At 46.5% G+C, this 17,796-nt stretch overlaps 1 protein-coding gene across 2 annotated transcripts in view; it reads right to left on the bottom strand.

Annotated features, from left to right (window-relative positions):
• Positions 1-3,184: 3,184 nt before the first annotated feature.
• Positions 3,185-17,796, bottom strand: part of PSMF1 (proteasome inhibitor subunit 1) — a 38,899-nt gene continuing 24,287 nt past the window's right edge. Inside the window, exons 5-7 of one of the 2 annotated variants that reach the window (XM_080685666.1) lie at positions 8,240-8,293; positions 6,969-7,127; positions 3,185-5,223 (exon numbers count right to left, since the gene is read on the bottom strand). In XM_080685666.1, coding sequence (XP_080541792.1) covers positions 5,196-5,223; positions 6,969-7,127; positions 8,240-8,293 — 241 coding nt within the window. In that variant the 3' untranslated portion in view covers positions 3,185-5,195. Of the gene's footprint in view, positions 5,224-5,959; positions 6,431-6,968; positions 7,128-8,239; positions 8,294-17,796 lie in introns of those variants that run through there. The other variant, XM_080685665.1, reaches the window with a different exon arrangement.

The raw sequence follows: 17,796 nt of genomic DNA, 5'->3' as shown, positions 1-17,796 counted from the left end.
AATTCTGTGGTCTGCATGACCCTGGAAAGGTCACTTAACTGCTCTGGGCCTGCTTTTTCATCTGTTCAATGGGGAGAGTAGCTCCTATCCTACTAAACTCAGGAGGCTGAGGTGAGCGTTATTTGGTGACAGAGCCCTGCACAGAGCCCAAGCCCATTTCTGGGGCCCCGTGGAGGCACTCAGGCGCTCACCATAACAGGGATTTCATGGGCCTGTTTCTTCTATTTAATGCTCCTGTGCTGGGTGGTTGAAGATGCCCCTAACCTAGGTGCCCTGGGCACCGTGGCTGTATGTGGAAGTGCTCCGATACAGGAGATACACCTCACAAACAGGACAGGACCGAGTTAGGAGTCTTAGGCCATCCTGGGGTCATGTTCCTGTCTCTCACAAGCCCTGACTTCGTTTTCCAGCTTCAGAAATAGGTTTTGCTCAGGGATCCATGCTCTTCACCTGCATAGCATGCAGTGGTTCTACAGAAAGAGCACTGGCTTTAGAACCAGGCGGACCCAGGTTCCCATCATGCTTCCACCCCAAGAGGGCAAGTCCAGCACCTCAACCAGTGCTGTCAACAGTGTTATGGCAGGGGTGGCTAAGATACTACACATGACTAGAAAAAAGCCTAGTACACCGAGTACCAGATAATGCTTGTTTCCAGCACTGGAGGGCAGTTTCCCTTCCTCTTGTCCATGAGCCCCCAGGCTTATCTACTCATGTGGCTCAGTAATAGTAATAGCTGGTAGCCACTGAGCTCCAACTATCTGTTTATAGGACACATCTGGCCAGACCCTACAACAATCCCAAAGGTAGAGGCGATGCTCACTTTGCAGATAAGGCCACACACCAGCAAAGGTAGGGCTGAGAGTGCACCCATGCCTGCCTGATTCTGAGACCCCAGCTTGGTTTTGAGCAAATTACTGGACCTTTCCAAAGTCTCTTTTTCTGGCCTAGAAAATGAGGATAGTATCTCATTATGGTTATTATTTGAAGATATAATGTATTCATATTACAAGAATGTATGCATAAAAACATATGAAACACATTTGATTCACGGGTCAAGCGAATGGAGTGGATACAGGGGGTAAAAGTAGAAAAACTTAAAACAAGGGGCTCTTGCATGCCATGAACCAGGAAGACTGCCCCTGATATCCAGGTGAAGGAAAACATTGTAGTTTGTACACTAGAGCATCTTAAACTTTAATATGCACATAAGACTCGCATTTAGTAAGTCTTGGGTGCAGCCTGAGAGTCTACATGTCTAACAAGTTTCCAGGTGCTGCTGCTGATTTGAGTACCAATGTAGAAAGTCTTTTTCTCCCTTCTCAGTTCTCAAACTTGCCTGATAATGTGAATCACCTGAGGAACTCATAAACATGGATTTAAAGGCCCTTCCCTGAGATCTACATCCCAGTCTGGCTTGGGCTCAGGGTGTACAGTGTACTTTGAGCAAGCATCACAGGAGACTCTTTGGTTCGGGTGAGCTGGGGAAGCATGGTTGGCAGTGCAGACAGACACAGGAGACCAGGACACCAGACCTCTGTCCCAATGCACCTTCCTGAATGAAAGGTGGGAAAAGGGACAAAGGCATTTCCCAGGCTCTCTTGCAGCTATGGTTAGAGAGATGATATAGGTTCTATCAGATACATTCAATTAAGCCTTGAATTTGAACTGAGCTGAGTGGGAGTCAAGATGGCAGTATAAAGGGCGTTCACTTTCTGTTGCGGATCTATGCAGTTGCTGTGTGGCTCTGTAGTTTCCTGATCCCCAGATCATGACAATGATGATGTAACCTTGCTAAATCTCTATACCCCCCCCCTTTTTAAGCCCAAATCATTTCTGTTTATTGCAGCTTAACCACTGGACTAAACAGTTCAGCAGGACCCCCCCCCCCCTTCCCCATCACATCACTCTCACACTTACTTTATACAGTTCATATGGAACATGGCCTTATGGGGCCACCCAGGCTCATCTATTAGACTGCACAGTTAGCCTCAGTAGGGACTGGGCCTTCCATTTGGTACCTTCTACCCAGCCCTGCCACTAGTGGAATATTGGAACCTCATTATCATTGCTCCTCTTTGCATTTTAGAGTCTGTCCTTAGCCACTTGGGACTTACCACCCATCATTGCTCACCATTCCTGCCTTTGACCCACCCTCCAGGTCAGATCCAGGACCAAGCACAGCTGGAGAGACTAGGGTGTATCTTGTAGTATCCCAAGGACAAACAAAAGCTGAGGACTTGGCTGCCTGTCTTTGAATCTCTCCAATGGTTGGTAGTGGCCCACAAGCAAGCATGTTTTATAAGAAAGCTGAGGATATGAATGTGTGTGTGTGTGTGTGGGGGGGGTATCTTTCCTCTCCTTGGTGGTGAGGCCTGTTGTATTGGCACAGCACCAAAGTAGACAAGATTAGAAGGTGACAGAGGACATTAACTGTCCCACACATTCTAATTCTCCTTCTCTGAAGAGAGGCATGGATCAGTAACAGACTGTCATGACAGTAGAAAAGGAAGCCGTGAGGGAAGCTGAGTTCCAAAGAGTGAGGTTGTGTGGAGCTTGCTACCGCTTTCCAACTATGTGTCAGCAGGTACTGACCATCCAGCAGGAATATAAAGTCTCCATTTTGAACATAATACATTGGAGTCAGGGTCTCAAGAGACTCATGACTTCTTAATGGAGGTTGACAGAAGCTCATGACTGAGTAGATGACTGCAATGAGAAACACAGCCAGCTCAAAATTGGGAGGAGATAAGGCAAGAAGAGAAGGTGGGGATATGGGGGCTGCCAGGGATGGTAGATGGTCTATGGCATTTCACCAAAAGACAGGAGTTGGAATAAGACCTTTATTTCACTTGTAAGCCACCAGATAAACAAAGTTCAAACCAAACGAAAGTGATGCCATGAATGTCACTAGACCTGGAAAGGTCATGGGAACTTAACTGCAGACAGCACCTGTCCGATTCACATCCAGCCCAGAACCTTCCCCAAAATTCAAACCCAATTCCTCTGTGGCTCCTCAGCCATGGCCATCCCAAAGTGGTTATTACCAAAGCCATGGTCTGTTCTCCAAGGGGGACTGGCTCTGGTCTCTAGCTTATTTGGCCTAGGTCAAAATTCTTTTTTTTTTTAAATTTTTATCCTCACCCAAGGATCTTTTTTCCATTGATTTTTTATTTTTTTTATTTTTAGAAAGAGTAGAGGGGAGGGAGAAAGGCGGTGGGAAGAAAGAAACATCAATGTCAGAGAGACACATCGATTGGTTACTTCCCACTTATACCCTGACTGGGGCAGGGATTGAGTCTGCAACTGAGGTACATGCCCTTGACTGGGAATTGAACCCATGACCTTTGGTCCGCAGGCCGACACTCTAACCACTGAGCAAACTGACCAGGGCAAAATTCTTTTTTTTTTTTTTTAAATAGAGGACAAAACCACAATGAGATATCACTTCACACCAACTAGGAGGGCTATACACAAGAAGACTAACAAGTATTGGCAAGGATGTAGGGAAACTGGAATCCTCATATCCTGCTGTTGGGAATGTAAAATGGCACAGCGAAGTTGGAAAACAGTCTGGAAGTTCCTCAAAATGTTTAGTATCAAGTTATCATGATCCAGCAATTCCATTCCTAGGTTTATACTCAAGAGAATTAAGAACATATCTCCACACAAAAACTTGTACACAAATGTTCACAGCAACAGTATTCATAATTGCCAAAAAGTAAACAATCCAAATACCCATCAACTGATAATGGTAAAGAAAATGTGGTATATTAATACAATAGAATATCATTCAGCCATAAAAAAGAATGATGCACTGATACATGCTACAACATGGATGAACCTTAAAAACATTAACTGAAAGAAGCCAGGTGCAAAAGGCCACATATTATATGATTCCACTTATGAGAACTGTCCAGAATAGTCAACTCTTTAGAGACAGAAAATAGACTAGTGGTTGCCTAGGGCTGGAAAGGGGGGAATGGAGAGTGGCTATTAATGGATATGGGGTTGTTTTTTTGGAGTGGTGAAAATGTTCAGGAATTAGATATAGTGATGGGTGCACATAATGTGTATACACTAAAAACCACTTAAATGCACACTTTTAGAAGACTGAACTTCATAAGTATGTGAATTATATACAAAGTTATTTAAAAAAGAGAACTAGGTTATTAAGTGCTGATATTTATTAAGGCTCCAACCTTTAGGGTTCCAAAAAACAAACCCTAACCGTTCCCATTTGCTGCTTGGCAATTAGTTATGGCTGAAAGGAAGGACGTGGCCTGACTACAAGCACAGACAGCTTGACCTAGAAGTTCCTAAAAGCCCCCACAGAACTAAGACATCAATTGTGTTACTCAATGTCCTTGATGCAAGGAGACCCACACACAAAAATGGCTGATTCTGCAGATGAATCACTAAAGTTTCTGTTTTTAGAAAAAAGAATTATGTATTGGACTATCCTTTCGACCTCTGCTACTAGTAAATCAAAGTGGCAAATTTATTGTTTCGATCTTGTCTTTTCTCGGAGTCAGGGTCCTAAAAGTGATCTACCCCCCTTCCCTGCTTGTCAGATGGTCTCTGGTCAGATGTTCTTTTAAATGCCTCCTTTTATAGTAAAGGATGCTTTTATGAGTAAATTGCCCATGTCCTTTTGGTAGTAGGTATGACCCAATTGCAAAACAAAAACATTCCACCATCGCTGGCCCCTGGGGAAGCAAACTAGGATTGATGACTACATTTGCAGCTCTGCCTCACCTTGGGTCCTTCTCCAGAGCACATGTGTTCTAAAGGACTAAGGTGGTCTTTTACTACATCAGTGCTTGAGATGGGGTCTGCCAGAAATGCCCGGAGAGCCCACTCATGCTAGCCTCCCCACCCTGGCCCAGCCTTCACATCTTAGGTTGACCTTGGGCCTATGGGCCAATTTATTTTACCCCTAACCTACTCTCCAGCAGGGCAGACAGGCAGTCCCAGGCTAAAGCACATTAGCAGATACCCCAGAAAGGCTCTGGTAGCCCCTGCCCACAGAGAAATAATATGTCCTAATTTAGGGGAAGGAACCCAAGGAGCTGAGAAGTGAAAGGACCCAAACATGGCTGAAATGCTAGTTGTAGAGCCAAAGTGACTAGTGCTTTGATGTCTTGCGTCTGAGCCTGGTGCTCTATGGTGCTCTCTCCACTCCAGCATAAGGTTCATCACTGACCACATCTGTCAGGCCTCGGGCTGAAAAGGATCCGGAGAACACCAAAGGTCAGGCGGGCCTGGACAGAGGGCACAGGCTTCCAGAGGTGGGGCTCCCTGGGGGTAAATGCCTTCCTGGGTTGTTTTGTGCTTGACTAGTTCTTCCATCCACCCCAGTCAATGGCTTTGAGGCTGGCCTCCCGCTCCTCCCGGAGTTCCACACCATGCTCAGATGGAGCCCATGCTCCTGTGCTCGGCTGGGCCCACGGGGGGTGAGAGGCACAGAGTTAGACACTGTAAGTACCACATAAAGCCTTGAACCTTCCTTCTTTTCCTTCTGCCCCAGTTCCCAGGGGTCAGCAGACATCAGAATGGGAAGGGCACCTCAGTGGGAAGGGCACCTCAGATTCCATAGGTGGCACAAAGCCATGGGAGGGGAAGGGACTTAGGGTCACTCAATAAGTTACTGGTAAAAAGAGATTAGTGCTCAGGTCTGTTCTGTTTGTAGGCTGCCACTGCCCAGTCACAGACTCAGGACTGGGTCAGGTAAGGCGGAATCGGAGGGTTCTGCCCTTCATAGAAGCATGCAGTCTTTCTGCAATGTGCCTGTCCGTGTGAAAACATCCTTGTGGCCTATGAGGTTTCCAGTCACTCATTTCATCCATGCAGCTATACTGGGACCCATCTTGGTGATGTCAGGCGCCAACAGCAATTTATGAAGGGAAGGTGCCTGAGAAGTAAGAATGGGCCTGGGAAGGAAAAGTCATTTAGCCCCACAAAGATTCAAGCTCAAAAGTCTCATAATTGGAAGGAACTGTGCAGTAAAGAAAAATGGAAGACGGCAACATGACTTCTGTATTGACATTTGGTTCTTAATAATAACATCCAAAATGCATTTTGTTCTTATAGTGCTGCACTGGGTAGAGGGTATATGTTGCCGGAGTCTCCCTTGGGAAGTGGGGAGGAGCTGGTGGTGAGAGAGACTGACTTCTCTTTGGGACCTATATGCAGCAAAGTGGAGAGCTGCAGCAGGTGCTGTGACTCTGACAAGGAATAGGGAGGCAATCCCAGCCAGCCTGCAAACACATGGGCAGAGTCCCTTGCCCCCAGCCCGTAAGAACACGGTTGCTGATGGGGCCAGAGGTGGTAGCTCCAGGAGAGTGGAGGGAAGGCTGGGATGTTACATTCTTGAGGCGTTCACAGGTACATGTCATCGTAGCCCGGCGGGGGGAGATGGTCTGGGTTAGGTCTGGAATGGAAAGAGGGGCTGGTGAGTTGGAGTGACAGAGGGCCAGGGGCACACAGGCGGACAGGGCCCTGAGCTGAGGGAGCCTATATTCCAGAATGATGGGGTGGTTCGTGGAGTTGAAGAGCACACGCGTACTCTAGAGCCAGACACACTGGGACTGACTCCTGATTCTTCTACCTTGGCTAAGTTACTTCATCCTTTAAGGCCTCGGTTTTCTCTATCTACTAAATGTGGACAGTAATATCTATGAGTATCGATAAGGATCCAGTGAGTTCCTGACACAGCCACAGTGAGGGAGTCGCTCCTCCTCCCCTGGGTCCTCTCTGAGGGGAACTGGGGGGAGGGAGGCACTGAGGAACGGGGCGCTCCTGGAAAGCTTCGGGAGGGCATCTGGCAGGGCCTAGAGGAGGCTCCACTCTCTTGCCAGTGGGGGATGGAGCTACTGGCATCTGTGCCTGGTGTGATGCCTTCGATCCTGCAGCACTGAGACGAGCTGTCATCAGGTCCTACTTCTCAGCATACCTGAGAGAATACCTACCCAGCTGGGCTGGTCCCAATGGGTCCAAAGGGGTCAAAGCGTGCTCCTGGAGGCACAGCGCCTGGAGGAAGCCGGTTTGGGAGGCCCGAGGATGGGTCAACATGTACTCTTGGGAAGCCAGATCTCAGAGGATCCACAATCATGCCACCTCTTCGATACCTGAGGCAAGAAGGAAAAATGGGTCTGCAGGTATGGCAGGGAGCTATTGGAGAAGAGGTGAAGGAGGTGAGAACAGACTAAGAATGCCTGGGCTACTCCTGCATGGTGTCTCAAGCAGACATGCGGGGATGGCTGCCTGAGCACCAGCAGGAAGTGGGCAAGAACACAAACAGCACAGTTAGACTTCTGGCTCTCCAGGGTCCCTGAGCCTACAAAATGGAGACTCCTGCCATGACCTGTACCCAAGGGGGGCAATTTGATCAAGAACAGGTGCCAGAATTCTCCAAGGTCAACGCAGAACCATCACGAGGCTCTGCAGGGCACTACTTGAGGTCTAAGGCCTAAGGATAACGTTGAGACAATCCATGCTGCTAGCTTTTCTGCTGTTTTTTAAAAGAACCCTAGGGCAATCTATGGACTGCCTGTGGGTCTTCCATCTGGCTCCTGACAGCATTTCTCTCATGGAGTTCCATGGACCCAACCTCATGTGCTCAAACTAGGACACATGTGCTGATATTCCCCTAAACTTTGAGGTCACTGTTCAAGCTTAACTGTGCACTTCTGTGACTTCATCACTGTCTAAAAATCAGATGGTCAAGCTGGGCCACTTTACAGCAGAGGTTAAAATCTAGTGTGACTCATTCAGAGAAGACAGTGCATAGCTCAGGCTGTAATGACTTTAGTGGGTGTGTGACAAGAACCACCCAGAGCTTTTGGGGGATTAAAGACTCCCCTTATCAAGCGAGGTGACCTCTGAGTAGCCCTGAGATGTCCTAAGGTCTGTAGCCCACACCTGATAAACCCACATGGTATCCTGCCCTCCAAGGAGGGGGCTGCTGTCCTCCACAGCGCAGGAGGGGTCAGAAAGGACAGAGAAGCTGCCTGCTGTGCTGGCTTAGCCCCTCCCCTACACTCAGAGTGCTCCTGCACTCCTGCACAGCTCCAGGCATGGCAGAGCAGAACAATGGCAATGACTTCTCAGCTGCTCGGCAACAGACTGGCTCCTTCCCCACAAAGGAAGACTGATGAAAAGCTCTAGAACTAGAAGATGAGCTGGGCTGAAAAGCCAGGAGAGCAAGCTGTATTGCTGCCACCTCTCCAGCAGTACTCACCCAAAGGGGTCTAGGTCCTCTCCCCCGACAGCAAATGGGCCCAGGGGATCACACCTGAAACAAACAAGGGACAATTACTATAAGTCCCAGAGCAGCCAGGCACCTGGGCTCCCAGGAGCCTGAACCTGACTCCCAGGCTTGGGGACAAGGGAAACCCCTGCATGAACCATAACACAAGGGATATTTCAAAGTGGCCCTTGGCAAAGACTAACAATGATAGTGTTACAATGGCTGAATACAAAGCTACAGAACATGGAGGATCCCAACTATATAGAAAGAAAAATATTAACAGTGTTAACTGCCACATAAATTTTATTTTATTCACACCCTTCTCAAACTCTTAAACTTTGGATAAAGAACCAAGCCTTTTGGACCAGAAGATTATTCTAAAACCCAAAACCAAAAGCTCAGATTTAAAAGCTTCCAAGGGTAGATGAGATGTGTACTCACATACAGTGAACACAGTGCTTCTCAACCTTTTTTTTTTTCATTATGGTCCCGCATGAAATTTTCCTACCACAAGTGCTGTATAACTGTTTATGCACTGTAGGCCACTGGAAGGCCACAAACCATTGTAACCGCTAAGATTTTTTCCACCCCTCCCCCATTACCCTCATTGACAATGCATGAGCTATGAGAATAAGTGGAGATTCTGTATTAAATAATACTAGCAGCTTGAGGCATGAAAATTCATGCACTGGAGGGGGGTCCCTCAGCCTGGCCTGCCCCCTCACACAGTCCGGGAGCCCTCAGGGGCGGGAGGCGACCTGGCGATCAGGGGAAGGCAATGCCCCCATCACACCTCTGCTGCTGCCACTGCCAGCAGCGCAAGCCTCAGGCAGCCCTGGGCGGCTGGGCAACCGCCATTTGAGGCTTGCCTGTGCCTTGGGCCGGCCCTAGGTGGTTGGGCAGCCGCCATCCAAGGCTTGCCTGTGCCTTGGGCCGGCCCTAGGCGGCTGGGTAGCCGACATCCAAGGCTTGCCTGCTCCTCAGGCGTTGGCTGGGCAGTTGCCGTCCGAAGCTTGCTTGCGCCTCGGGCTGGCCCTACGCAGCTGGGCAGCCAACATCCAAGGCTTTCCTGTGCCTCGGGCCGGCCCTAGGTGGCTGGGCAGCCATCATTTGAGGCTTGCCTGTGCCTTGGGCGTCAGCTGGGCAGCTGCCATCTGAGGTTTGCCTGCACCTCGGGCCGGCCCTGGGTGGCTGGGGGGCTAAGGGTGGGTTAGGCTCCTGGGAGCCCAGGTGCCTGGCTGCTCTGGGACTTATAGTAAGGCACTGTGCGCCTGATCCCCCCCACTTATCCCCCCCCGACCCCCACCGAGCTGGGCTAAAAGGACTGTGGGACTCCAGCGGGGCTGAGGGGACTGGGTGCCGCCATCTTGTGGCTATGGATGCCACCATCTTTGTGATGGTGTGATGGTCAATTTGCATATTTCCTCTTTATTAGATAGGATATATACACCTACAAAATAGATCTCTCTCTGAAAAGCTTTATGTATCTTTATATTCTTTGATCCAACAACTTTATGACTAGGTATCAATCTTAAAGAAAGAACACTTAATTCAAATTAAAATATCTCCATACAAACTAATCAAGAGAAATGGGTCAGCCTAATCGGGGACCAGTTAGGTACATTAGGGCATATCCCTAAATTCGGCCAAGGAAACAATGCTCTTAGGATGTCTTAAAATGATGTGTAAAAATGTTTATGTTCGAATGTTAACTGTGGGAGAAAAAGGGATTATCAATACCTAAGAAATCAACTGTGAAAAGCGTGGATGGGTGTGGATAAATAAAACTGGAAAGAAGCATACTGAAAATACAAACAGTGATGAGTTTCTTCTATAAAGGATATGGATATGAATGTAATAAAAAAGATTTAGTATTTGAAAAAGTGGTCTTTGGAATCTGCTTGGAGCCCCAGCGAGCAATCCGAACTTGACAGTTCTGGGGCATGGCAGATTCTTCATAAACAGCCCCTAATCTAAGCTTATAGGTAAGAAGCCACTAATTAAAGATCTGGGGAAAAATTCAAAAGTAGGTGCTTCTCCAATCAGTCTTACCTCATGACTGGAAGATAGTGGGATTTAGATAGACTAGGTTTCCAAGGGAAGGTTATTGTTCCCAAGCTGTGGTTCATGGAGCTGGCAGTCAAAGTCTCTGGTGGCCTCCTAACATCCTGCCTCACTGGTCAGACCAGCTGGTGCCAGAGGGCAGCAAGCATAGGGGCTTCTAGTGGCTATAAAAATGCCTGGGAGAACAGAGTCTGATGGCTCCTGAAACATGCAGCCATCTCTATTTTTTTCTCCTGGGCCACAGAGGGTGGGAGGAGAGAGGAAATGGAGAACAATGGGGCCTAGAATGGCAGCCGCAAGGCCAACCCCAATTATTTGTCTACTTGAAACTGTCACAACATATCCTTTAGGCTCACACTCAACACATGCACACTTCAGTGAGCTCATTATGGCACATGTGCAGAATCCATTTTAAAATATCTCTGTCCTGGATGTGCTGACTGAGGCTCTAGGGCTTAAAATAAGAAAGTAACTTTTGCACATGGTCCCTGAAATCAAGCCCCTACTACTTCATCTGGTAATCAACTGAAGGAAAGAGTGTTGTATAATTAACCCGCAGGCACAACTTCTTGGCTGGCCCACAGGACAGTATGTCCCAGCTCCAAAAGGGGCCCCTTTAAAGGATTTGAGGTGAGTCTAGCCACAGTTTCCTTCTTATATGCTCCCCCTCCTCCCAGACACACAACACTACTCTCCTGGACACACATCTCCGGTGGGTGCCATGCCAATGGCTGAGGTGCTCTGGGGAACTGGAGCGGCCTCAGAGTTGGGATTAAGAGATGGGTTCTGGACTCTGGGTGGGAAACTATCTAGCTGGTTGGCAGGGGTCTATCACCAAACCTCTGTATCCCAGTCTAAGATGTAAAACTAAGTAGTGACACTCACAGGGGCTGCTGTAACGGTGAAACATAGTGTGGCCATGAACAGATCTGCTGGCAGTTCAGAAAGGCCTGGAGGGACGATTAACAGCAGCCGCCACTATTTACCATGAGCTTGCTTTGTGCTAAATTTAGTTTTTAAAAGATTAAAATCTTTAATTTTCTGAATAGGTAATGCATTCACCAGTTTCAAAATTCAAGAGTAAAAAAGGATACACACATCCATAATCTTAGGCTAGCTGTGTTTTGGAATTCAGAATTTTTCATATTTTAGAAAGGTCAAGGTGAGTACATGTAATATATATTGTGCAACGCTCCCAGGCAGCACCCTGTACCCAATACCCTAATATTTCTGCAAAATGAATGAACAGTCACAAGTGGGATAAATGAAAATATAAGGAGCTTCATGCCACTTTAGGTCAAGTTTTCCTATCAAACAAGGTTCAGGACCAACCTGATTTTGGGGGAAAACAAAGAAAACAAAATACCATGGTTTTCAGATCTCTTTTGATTTCAGAATTATTGTTAGGAGATTATGGACTCTATAAAAGTAAAAAACCTTCTTCACACTCTCCTCTCCCCCAACCTACCAAATCTTCAGTTTCTTGTATGTCCTTCCAAGACACTCTTTGCAGCAGCCCTCTGATTATGTGAACTTGTTAGTTCAGAAAAACAACTGACAATATATGTTGCCAATGATAAAATTCAAGCTTTTAAGTGAAAATTAGCAATTTGGAAGTATGTATTTATCACTAACTTGGTGGCTTCCCAATACTGATTCTGATGAGATTGGTAATATTAATGAATGTGATTTTTTATATTGTGTAATAAAATGTATCAACATTTAGCAGATCTGCACATCTCAGTGAACCAATATTTTCCAAACAATTGATACATGATTTTCTAATATCATGCGTGGGTAAAAGATCCACTCAAAGGCATGAAAGACCAGTGGGGTTTAAATGCAATCTATAAATATGGAAGCCTAAATGACCGTTCGACCAGTTGACCATTCGACCAATCGCCATGACGTGCACTGACCACCAGGGAGCAGACAACTTGGACAGATGAAAAGATGAGTCTATGAAAGATTGCAAGCAGGTGGGGCTGAGCTGCAGTTCGCATTGGGCGGCCGGGCCATCGGCCCAAATTCTGCTGCTCCCCAGGCACCACTCGGGAGGTGTGGCGCCCCTGACCCCCATCAACCTCTCCGATCGCGTCCTCCCTGGGCAGCTGGAACCAAGGGACGGAGGGAGGAAAAAAGAGACCACGAACTCTGTCCCTAGTGCTCACCTCCTATCAGACCAGAGCCACCCGAGGATTTGCAAGACAATGCGTGAAGTGAGTGGCCTCACTGCACGGCTACTGTGACTCCTTGGTCTACCCCAGGTGCCCCTCGGGTACTCACCCCACTTCTCTGAGCCTCAGTCTGTACCTCTAGCGAGGCCACGGGAGCTCCACCCTAGGGACCCACTTCTCCATAGCTGGGTGCAGCAGACCAGGAGATGCGAGGGGTGGCGGTAGAAGACGGGGGGTGGGAGGGTGGTGGCGGTAGATGCTCAGCTGACCAGTATGAACGGGGCCAGGATGAGCGGGAGTGGCTCCTCCCCGGTGCTTCGCACACTACTACATCCCTCGGGGGATGTTGGATGCTGGTTTCAGCCCGATCCCCGCAGGCCACACCGAAGGACCCCACCCATGCACGAGTCTGTGCACTGGGCCTCTAATAAGGTATAAAGCATTCACTGACATGGATTTGGATTCTAAATTACAACTAACCCTTAAAGAAACTATCACATGTCAAGTTCTGGTGAAATGCAAAGAACACCCATGATTATTTGCGAAGCATATTAAACTATTCTTCTCTTTTCCAACAACCTTTAACAAAAACATTATCACTTACAGACTAACTACAGAAGCAGAAATGAGAATCTGTCTGTATTCTATGCTAGACATTTAAGAGATCTGCAACAATGTAAAACAATGTCATTCTTCTAATATTTTTCTGTTTTGGAAAATATAGTTATTTTAATAAAATTTCTTATTTATTTTAACACATAATGGGTTTATTATCATCATTTTAAAATTAATGACAAAATGTGTATTTTGAAATTTTGGGCTGTAATTTCTTATATGATAAACACTGACAGATATACTGTGAACAAGAGCTCCTTAGGGTCCTCAATAATTTCTGAGAGTGCAAGAGGATTCCTAAGACCAAAATGTTTGGGATCTGCCAGCATAGGAAATATAACTCAAGGAAGTTAAAAAAATATATATATATCCTATATAATAAAACCCTAATATGCAAATTGACCGAACGGCAGAATGACTGGTCACTATGAAGTGCACTCAATGCAAGAGCTGCCCCCTGGTGGTCAGTGTGCTCCCACAGGGGGAGTGCTGCTCAGCCAGAAGCTGGGCTCACGGCTGGCGAGCGTAGCGGCAGAGGAGGGAGCCTCTCCCACCTCTGCGGCAGCGCTAAGGACCCCTCTGAGGGGTCCCAGACTGTGAGAGGGCGCAGGCTGGGCTGAGGGAACCCCCCCGCCCAGTGCACGAATGTCGTGCACCAGGCCTCTAGTATGTATACACACACACACACACACACACACACACACAGAAATGTTCATAGTGTGCAATTTAAAATGAAATACTGGACATGCTAAAAATATCCCATTGAGGTTAGGCAAATGATAACATAGCTGTATTATATAATATCACATGCTAAAAACCATACTTAATACTTTAGTGAATGAATTATGAAATTTCTAAAAAATGTAGAACACAAAATATTGGGAACATTAAAAATATGTAAAGATACAGACTGGGATTAAAAATGAATTTTGAATGACATAAGAGCTTTATATCTAAGGGTTTATTTTTAGTAAAGCTGGTTAAGCATGGGAAAAATTGTTTTTTTCAAAATGGGGAACAGGATTTGGGACAGAGTCTCCTGACTGATGGAGGACAGATGGAGCAAAGGGAAATGGGTTAGAATTGTAAGTAATAACAACAAAAAAGTTAGGCTTATATGAAAACAAACAATAAAACGACAACCTCCCTTACAGATGGGCTGTTTTCAGTCATTTAGAGATCTCAGAAGTAGAATAGATCTACTTTTTACCCTCAATTCTCCATCACAATGGAATGTCCTCTCCATCTATACCAACATCAAACCCAGCATCAAACCAGCAGACCCAGTAGCCTTTGATAAGCTCTGGACACACCTCAACACACGGTTAGAGAAGCAACTCTCTTTATGCGCTAGGGCAGACATCCCAACTTCGGTTTGCATTTGGAGGTTTATGGGACAGGCAAGATGAGGGTGTGGAAGGTGAGGGGTGAGACACAGAATTATGTCCTATGGGTAGAGGCAGAGGCTGCTATTTCCTACTGGGAGCATATGCCAAGCTTTTCAGGGATTGGGTAATTAACACCCTGCAGTACCAGATGGGTCTGATGCTGTGTTGCTCTTTCTCTACTCCCCACCCAAAAGCCCCACCCCCAAATTAAGCATTTGAGGGAAAAACAAAAAGGTAAAAGTGTGAGTGCTGGGTTGCCCAGCAACATGGTGGCAGTGATGGTGGTGGCTATAATAAAGGAATGGATATTAGAGACATCTGGGCTACAAAGAAAGGGGGCTGGCAAAGAGTAGGGGTGGAGGGAAAAGAGGGCTACAGAGGGAAGACCTGACAGGCTCAACTCACTAGTGGCTGACAAAAAACCTCCTAAACATCCCGCCTCCTCTTCCAATGATCTCTTCTAGTTCAGTGTCCTAGTCCCGGGAAACAGGCTTGCTTGAGAAAAACCTAATGGGGCGGGGGAAGGAGATGGGTTTTCTCCATATGCCCCTCATTGAACTTGTATACAAACTGATTACGTGAACTAAATTGAAGGGTGCAGTGAGGAAAGCATATGCTGAGTCGGACCCACAGAGGGGCAAACCTCAGTCTTCACCCTCCCAGTTAGATACTTCAGAGCAGTTATGCTACTGCCCTACCTCTGTCTCCCCGCCTTGTAAAGCAGGGTTGCACTGATCTTGTAGGGCTGTCTGGAAGATGAGCAACCACAAATGAAAGCCAAGAACTGGCCTTTACTCCTGGCTTCGATAAATCGCTGCCAGTGTTGATATAAGGAAACAATGTCCATAAAGAGCCTGGTCTAAACACAGTCACTAAACACACCCTCTGGGTCAATCCCCTCACACCAATGTGGCTCCATTGCTTCAAATCCTTTTATGGGGGTGGGGGGTAGGATACTAGGTAATTAAAAACATAAAACAAGGTTCTCTCTGGGGAGACCCTCTACTCATTACACCTTCAGTCTTGTTCTCATCTCTACTGTTACCTGAATGGGACCTGCTAAGTATTTATTCAACATTTACTATATTCTAAGCAAAGAGCTCAACATGTGACATTCATCAAATTCAATCCTAAGAAACCTCTGAGACAGGAATAATGACCCCAAAGTGCAGATGAGAAAACCAAGGCTCTGAGAGGCTACATGTGCTGGCAGGTAAAGCTACAAGGTCAGGATTTGAACCCAGCTGATCAACCTCCAAAGCTTGTGTTCCTAACTGCCATGTAATACCCTCTCCTTGACATGGGGGTTGGATGGGAGGCAGAAAGAAGGGGAATAAATCCTGCCTGCTAAGAGTGGTGTGTAGGTGTGGTGAGGCTTGGCCTTCTGCCGTACCCCCTCCAACCCACCAGGTTCTTTAGCCAAAAGCACTGCTGCCAACAGAATCCTTCAGTGGTTTCCACCTGCCCATGGGGAGAGTCATGTACTCCACATCAGGGGCCTTCCAAAATCTATCCCATCCTCCACAGCTATTGTATCCTAGGACTCCAGACACAAATTCTTCCTCTAATTTCAGGGACAGTCCCATGCATCTGGCCTAGTGTTCCCTCAGTATGGAACACCCCCCCGCCCCCCTGAAAGAAATGCTATGAAATAATTCCGACACATAAAGGAAAAAAGAAAAGAAGCTTAAAAAATACTGCTCTTCCCCATGAAGACACAGCTGAGGTAGCACCTCCTCCACAAAGCCTTTCCCAGGGTATCCATGAAGGATCTCTGCACTAACCTCTGTTAATGGCGCTTATCACTTTAATTTACTCCCTTGTTTTCAAAGCCGGAGGGAGAGTGTGTGCCTCAAGGGTAGGGGTCTAGCCCCAGGGATCTCTAACCCACAGGAAAACATTTGCAGAATAGGGAACTCATCAAATATGTGCAAGGCATAATAAGTCCAGATGATGGAGCTACAACGAGGTGAAAAAGAGGGGCAAAGGAAGTAGTACTTGAAAAAAAAAAAAGCCAATAATCTTGGGATTAGACAAAAATAACTGAGTGGGGTCAACCCCAGGCTAGGGGCCAGGGGGTTTGGCTAACAAAACAAACACAAAGGGCAGGAGAGTGCAGAGCTGGTGTGCCGGCAGCAGGCTAATGGTTGGCTGACACCATTCCCAGGCTCTCTTCTCCATCTTGTGGGCCTTTACCTCTTTGCACACAATATGCCACAATTGCCTAATCCTCACAGCTTCCAACTACATGGTAACATTTAGTCTAGAACAATGCCCACATCTTCCCTAAAGCCTTTCTCAGCCCAAATACCAAGAGCCTTCACGTAGTAAAGGTTCCTAAACTCAGGCCCACACCATTTGCTTGGTAATTATCCTTGATAGGGAGTATTGTATCCTGTCCCTTCCCTGAGTGGGGAAGCCTGCTATAGGCTCTGCAACCACTCACCACCACCACCACCCTACTCCATCTGCACCCAGCTCTAGGTATCCTGCCTGTCCTTCTAGGGCTCTGCAAAGGACAGGCCTTCAGACTGGAGCACCCTTTCTCTCCTGTTTAGAGGTCAGTCCCTTCTTGGGGAAGCCTTCCCTGAACACAAGTGTGGTTCAGGTTCCGCTTCTTATGTGTTCCCAAGTACCCCGCTGTTCCCCTACAAGAGGAAATGTGAGCAGAACCCAGATGGTGTCACTGGCCTTAAATCACCCAGGGCTAGATCTAGTGAGCTCAATGAATAAATAGCACAGATTTAAGAACCTAAGTGGCTCCTCAGCATCTAAATTTTCAAATAATTATCCATGTATATATGGATTATTTCTGGACTCTCAATTTTATTCCCTTGCTTTATATGTCAGTCCCACACTGTCTTAATTACTGTAGCTTTGTAGTAAGTTGAGAAGTATAAGTCCTCCAAAATTTTTTTCCAAGACTATTTTCACTATTTTGGTTCCCTTGCATTTCCACATGAATTTTAGAATCAGTTTGCCAATTTCTAAAAAACAACAACACTAACAAAACCTTCCAACAAAAACACTCTGGGATTTTGATTTGGATTATATTGAATATGTAGATCAATTTGGGGAGTATTGACAATATTAAGACTTTTTACCCATGAACACAGATGTCCATTATTTATATCAACAATCTTTTGTAGTTCTCAATGTATAAATCCTGTACTTCTTTTGTTAAATTTATTCTTAAGTATTTTAATCTTTTGGGCATTATTGTAAATGTGATCATTTCCTTAATTTCATTTCCGGGCTATTCCCTGCTAATGTATAGAAATACAAGCAATTTTTGTGTATTGAT

The sequence above is a fragment of the Plecotus auritus genome (genome assembly GCF_963455305.1).
Source record: "Plecotus auritus genome assembly, chromosome: 8".
Taxonomy (NCBI): Eukaryota; Metazoa; Chordata; class Mammalia; order Chiroptera; family Vespertilionidae; genus Plecotus; species Plecotus auritus.
This window is presented reverse-complemented; position numbering and strand designations above follow the sequence as displayed.